The sequence below is a fragment of the Quercus lobata genome, chromosome 5 (assembly GCF_001633185.2).
Source record: "Quercus lobata isolate SW786 chromosome 5, ValleyOak3.0 Primary Assembly, whole genome shotgun sequence".
Taxonomy (NCBI): domain Eukaryota; kingdom Viridiplantae; phylum Streptophyta; class Magnoliopsida; order Fagales; family Fagaceae; genus Quercus; species Quercus lobata.
The window spans coordinates 20,488,803-20,494,832 of NC_044908.1; the positions used below are offsets into that span (position 1 = coordinate 20,488,803).

The following is a 6,030-nucleotide window of genomic DNA, read 5'->3' on the forward strand; positions in this document are numbered from 1 at the left end:
TCCACTCACCTATCAATTATTTTAATCTAGCCTCTACGTCGCCCTCTTCGAAATTCGGCCACAAAACCGTAACTCATTTGATCTCATACTCAATGAGTCCAATTACTCGACGTAGAGATTGGTTTTGATACTAATGTTATAAACCTATGGGCAGAACTCACCCTTGAAAATCAGCTTGCAAGGGGAGGGTACCCAAAAGCTTATATACACATGTTTAAGCTTTTTTTTTTTTTTCTTTTTTTGATGAGAAAGATAAAACTTCATTGAAGTAAAACAAAACAAAAACAAGGAAACAGCGCACTAAGAGCAGTCAGACTCGATGATGTGCTGGACCATCCAAGGAACACACCCTTTCCACACTTGGTTTGTTCCATTACATTTTGCAAATTGAGCAAGGGCATGCGCTGATTTGTTGTACTTCCTTTTCAAGTGACAAACTTTCCAACTACAAAAAGACTCAAGGAGAGTAACAATTCCTTGGTACAAATGGCCTGAGCTGCCATTTGTTTCCTTCGCTTGGAGGTCTTGGACATCTGTGAGGGCATTTGATTCAAAGATGACCTGAGTGAGCCCCATTTCTTTGGCTAAAATGATTTCATTCTCTAGCGCTATGATTTATGTTTCCAAGCTTGAATATTGGCTTGGCAAGAGCTTACATAGAGCTACAATGGGCTCCCCTTTGTTGTTCCTTATAATTACCTCAACACTAGGCAATCTTCCATCTCTAGATACAACTCTATCCACATTAACCTTGCACATACCTGATGGTGGAGCTTCCCATCTACCTGCATCGGAGGTCTGGTTCTTATTACACAGAGCAGTGGCCTCTCTATAATCAAATCTGGTTGCAACAGCAAAGAACCAAACTTGGTCAAGCGAAAGGTCGTCATCCTCAAACACCTTTTGATTTCTATTATACCATATAGACCAAGATGTTACCAAGAAAGTTTCAAGGTCTTGAGTAGCTCCAGTATTCAACATTTGCAGAGCAAAATCTATGAAATCACCCTGTCTTACCCTTAGGTTTATCGGACATCCTTCCTACTTGTCCCAGACTTGTTTTGCAAAGTTGCAAAGTAGAAGAGTATGGGAGGTGGATCAGGCTCTTGCTCACACATTGGGCACATATGACTAATATTCACCCCTCTTCAACAAAGATTCAACGTGGTAGGGAGGCCATTCATGTAAGCTCGCCAAGCAAAGATTCTGATTTTTGCAGGGATCTTTAGATGCCATATTTTCCTCCATAAGGGGGTCATCTGATCACTATTCAAGCATTCTCCATATTCTTTAGTTTCCACCAAGCTTAGTGCAATATAATATGCACTTTTAACAGTAAACTCCCCTTTTTTATTGCCCATCCAATTGAGCTTATCCTCTGGCAAGTTATAGCTCAATGGAATATTTAGAATTTTATTTGCCTCGAAAGGCAGAAATATAGTTCAAATCACCTCAGATTTCCATCTTTTAGTTTCATTGTCTATTAGAGCCAACACCATAGGGAAGTCATTAATGGGCTTAGGGAGAGTGATTACCTTATATGTTAAGGGGGTAGGCAGCCACTTGTCTTCCCAAATGTGAATACGCCGACCATTTCCAACTCTCCATCGGGTTCCTTTTTTGATTACTTCCAAAGCTTGGAAAATACTATGCCAAGCATATGACGGGCTGCATCCAAGCTTTAAGTTTAGGACGTCACCATGTGGGTAGTACCTTGCTTTTTAAATTCAAGCAATTAAGGATTGAGGATTTGAGAGCAATCTCCATCCTTGCTTTGCTAACATGGTAAGGTTGAAGGCTTGAAGGTTTCTAAATCCCATGCCTCCATCTAATTTTGATTTGCATAGCTTCTTCCAATTAATCCGCGTTATTCTCGACTCTTGCTCTCTTTGGCCCCACCAAAATCTTCTCATCATTCCTTCAATTTCATCATAAAGGCTCTTAGGAAGTAAGAAGCAGTTCATGGTGTAAGTGGGGATGGCTTGGCCTACTGCTTTTATGAGAATTTCCCTTCCCCCCCATAGATAGAAGTTTCTCTTTCCACCCAGACAATTTTCTAGCAACCCGTTCCTTTACCTCTGCAAAAACATCTGTTTTGGATCTACCAATGAGAGAAGGCAACCGAAGGTACTTGTAAGGCTTCGAGTCTTTCATTGGCCCCATTACTTCCATTACCTCAACTTTTAATTCAAATGGAGTGTTTTGGCTAAAAAGTATTGAGGACTTATCTGCATTAATCTTTTGTCTAGAGGCTGCTTCATAGAGGTCAAGGATTGCTATAAGCTTCTAACATTCTTGTATACTTGCCTTGCAAAAAAGAAGACTATCATCGGCGAAGAATAAATGGGTGACCATAGGGCTGCCTCTACAAATTGATACACCACTGAGCATCTTGTTCCTAATTGCATCATTTATAAGAGATAAGAAACCATCGACGCATATAAGAAATAAATAGCGTGAGAGGGGATCTTCTTGACGGAGTCACGTTGAGGGGACAATGCACCCGTGGTCCACTCCATTGTTCAGAATAGAGTAGGTAACAGTGGTAATACAATGTATTATAAGGTTGATCTATCTTGTATGAAAACCCAATTGCTTCATGACTTTTTTAATGAAACCCCACTCTACCTTATCATATGCTTTACTCATATCTAGCTTGACAGCCATAAAACAATCCTTCCCCTTTTTCTTGTGTTCCAGGTAGTGCATAAGTTCAAAAGTGATTAACACATTGTCAGTGATAAGTCATTCAGAGAGAAAAGAACTTTGATTTTCATTAATTATTTGGGGAAGGATGGTTTTTAGTTGGTTAGCTAGGACTTTGGATATGAGTTTGTAGATGACATTACTTAGACTTATAGATCTGAATTCTGTTATTTTGGTGGAGTTTTTTGTTTTTGGAATAAGGGTTATATTAGTTCTATTTATCTCAACCATAGACTCATTTGAGTTAAGGACATTTAGCACCATGCATATAACATCATTACCCACAATATTCTAGTATTTTTGAAAGAAGATAGTAGACATACCATCTGGTCTAGGAGCTTTTGTGGGGTGCATTTGTTTGAGAGCATCTTCAACCTCCTTTTTCATGAATTCTCTTATAAGGTCTTGATGCATCTTATTGGTCACCCTTGTAGGGATTGTGGATGTTACTTCTGCTATGCTACTTGGGAAGGAGGTAGTGTAAAGCTTCTCAAAGTATGACAATGCAATGCTCATAATGCCTTCCTTGGAATTGCACTAGCTACCCTCTTTACTCTTAAGGCCGAGAATTGTATTTTTCTTTTTTCTCTCTGATGCCTTAGAGTGAAAATTTTTTGTATTTCTATCTCCTAATCCAAACCATTGAATTTTAGCCCTTTGCTGCCACATAATTTCCTCATTGTCAAAGAGGTCATTGATCTCTTTTCTTAACTGGTTGATTTCTCCTCCCAAGCTTCCTTTTCTATGTATTGCAACCATATCACTTAGAGCTTTCTTTTTTATTTGAATCTGCTTTGGTACCCGCCTAAAGGTGGACATATTCCATCTACTAAGCTCTGATGCACACTGGTTTAGTCTCTCTGCCATACCTCTAGGGTTATTTTGGTTTGTACTATTCCTCCAGGTAACCTCAATAATATCCCTACATTCTTACTTTTTCATCCATATCGCCTCAAAATGAAACTTCTTCCTTCTGGGCTGTTGGTAAGCAACATAATCCTAAATTAGTAAAGCAAAATGATCTGAGGTTGAATCCACAATATGGTGAACTCTAGCCTCATTGTAATTATTGGTCCAACCTTGCATTGCAAAAGCTTTGTCTAGCTTTAGATACACTCTGTCATCCCTTTCTTACATGTTGCACCATGTGAACTTAGGGCCAATGAACCCCAGGTCTTTGAAGCTACAAGCATTGACAGCTGATCTAAACCCTTCCATTTGCCTTTGGGTTCTTCGTGCTCCTCCCATTTTTTCACCCATCAAAAGTATCTCGTTAAAATCCCCAAGACATAACCATGGTTGTTGATACCTTCTATTTAATGCTTTGAGTTGGTCCCATGACTCCTTCCTCCTCTACGTTTCAGGATGTCCATAAAAGTCGGTAATTCTCCATTTGAAATTTGAAGGTTCATCAATGACTATTGCATTAATGAAATTTCCAACATATCCCATAATTTCGAGCTTGGTTTCTTTCTTCCATAGCATCGCCATGCCGCTACAATTCTCAGATTTGGCACCATTAAACCAAAAACAAAGCCAGTCTTCTCTTTTGCTCGCCTTATATTTTTCTTATGCAATTTAGTCTCCATTAAGAAGACTATATCGGGATCCCAGTGTTGCTTAATTTCTCACAGTGCGTTAACTGTTCGAGGGTTCCTAAGTCCCCGGTAGTTCCAACTTAAGGCCTTCATTACTACTAGTGGTGCTGCACAGCAGCCACCGCCAATAGCTCATCAATCTGATCATCATCAAGAGTATGCACTTCACACATATGTTTCAGAGGCCTTTCATATAGGTCTTTAACATCCTCTGGTCTTTCCTCCCTTTTTGTGCCTATTGAAGGGGTTTGGGTTAATGACATTTGATTTTGGGTCTTACCCATTTCCCTAGCTATCTTTCTCCACTTTCCTTTACTTTGGGCTTTCTTATCTTTTACTGAGTCTAAGTTAGAGATATTACATACCTTATCCTCTTTGGTCTTTAACTTGCTTTTATTTGGGCTGGTTACGCCCTGTGCTTCTTCATTGGGCTTCTGACTCTGGCCCACACTTGATAGTGCATTTTCGTTCATCTTGAACAACTTTCTGACCAGAACCTGTTTAGTTCCCATTTCACCTTTAGATTTTCCATCCTTTTGCCTCGATTCTCACCCCTCTTTTTCTTTACCATCCCATCTCTTCGGGTTATCTGCTGATAGAGAATCTGACATCTCTGTGTTTGCATTACCACTGTTCTAACTTTCCTTCTGCATCTTGGTTTCCCTACCTCCGGTTTGATTTTGAATTGAATTTAAATTTTCGATCTTTCTCGGCTCCGTCTGAAACCTTCCTCTGTTATTCTCAACTTCACTAGACTCATGGCCTTTACTAGTTGATGGCCTCATCCTATCCGATCCTCCTTTGATTGCATTCCCTGCTTTAAGCCATTCACCATACTGAGGGTTTGTCCATTGCCATTCCAAGCTTTCATGGCAATGCCTATTGTCATGCCCAAGTATTCCACAATTGAAGCAAAACATTGGTAGTCGTTTGTACTTAAAAGTAACCCAACATCTTCCTCCTTCCACATTAGTGATGTGCCCCCATCTCCTCAGAGGTTTGTCAATAGGTAGTTCTACCTTAATCCGCATGAACTTGGCTTGGTCATCTTGCCAGGACCGTTTATCTACCTCAACCACTTGACCAATTTTATTTCCAATCACCTTACCAACTTCCTCAATCATATTCTCAAAGGGCAAACTCATACCTAAACCCAGAAGGGTGAGTGGGTGAAACTGATGTTAGCTGAAGATAGTCATTTCCTCCATCGGCAAAGAAGGAGGAGGTTGTTCTCAAAATTCCAAGGTCCACTTTTTTCAACCCACTCCATTCGGTACCTTGAGCTGAACTTAAATTGTAGAATGTTATTCCCCACCTTAACTATTCTTAAATCCGAACCCATCTTCCATGCCAATCTCAATGTACTCTTGAGAGCTCCTAGATTTTGCTATCGATCTGATAGTAAATACCTAAATAAGCTCAGCGAACATTCCTCAAGTAGCTTTGGTTTACTCGTGGTTGATATAGGGATATCTTCTTCCTCCTCATTTGTAAGTTGTAGATTCTGTAGGCTTTCAACGATTCTTTGTTCCATTCTAATATTGTGTGGATTCTCCTTAGTGGGAAGAGTAATCCAAGATATATCTCCTATAGCTAAATCTACTGGAGAAAGAGTGCTCGCATCTTCCGAGAGAGAAATACTCCTTTAAGGGAGAGAGAAAATTGTACATGTTTAAGCTTACACTTAAGCAACTTGGGCCATTGAATACGGGTAAAAATTTGTCAC

The 6,030-nt window shown here is 39.8% G+C and overlaps 1 protein-coding gene across 1 annotated transcript; it reads right to left on the reverse strand.

The window, feature by feature from the left end:
* Positions 1–300: 300 nt before the first annotated feature.
* Positions 301–981, reverse strand: LOC115990137. Its single transcript, XM_031113994.1, has 2 exons — positions 700–981; positions 301–561 (listed from the first exon to the last, which is right to left on the reverse strand). Exons 1-2 carry the CDS (start codon positions 979–981, stop codon positions 301–303), a joined length of 543 nt encoding a protein of 180 aa, XP_030969854.1.
* Positions 982–6,030: the final 5,049 nt, after the last annotated feature.

Coding starts and splice junctions, on each gene's coding strand:
- LOC115990137 (XM_031113994.1), bottom strand. CDS start 981: ATGTTGAATACTGGAGCTACTCAAGACCTTGAAACTTTCTTGGTAACA. Junction 562..699: donor GAAGATTGCCTAGTGTTGAG/GTAATTATAAGG, acceptor GGGCTCACTCAG/GTCATCTTTGAATCAAATGC.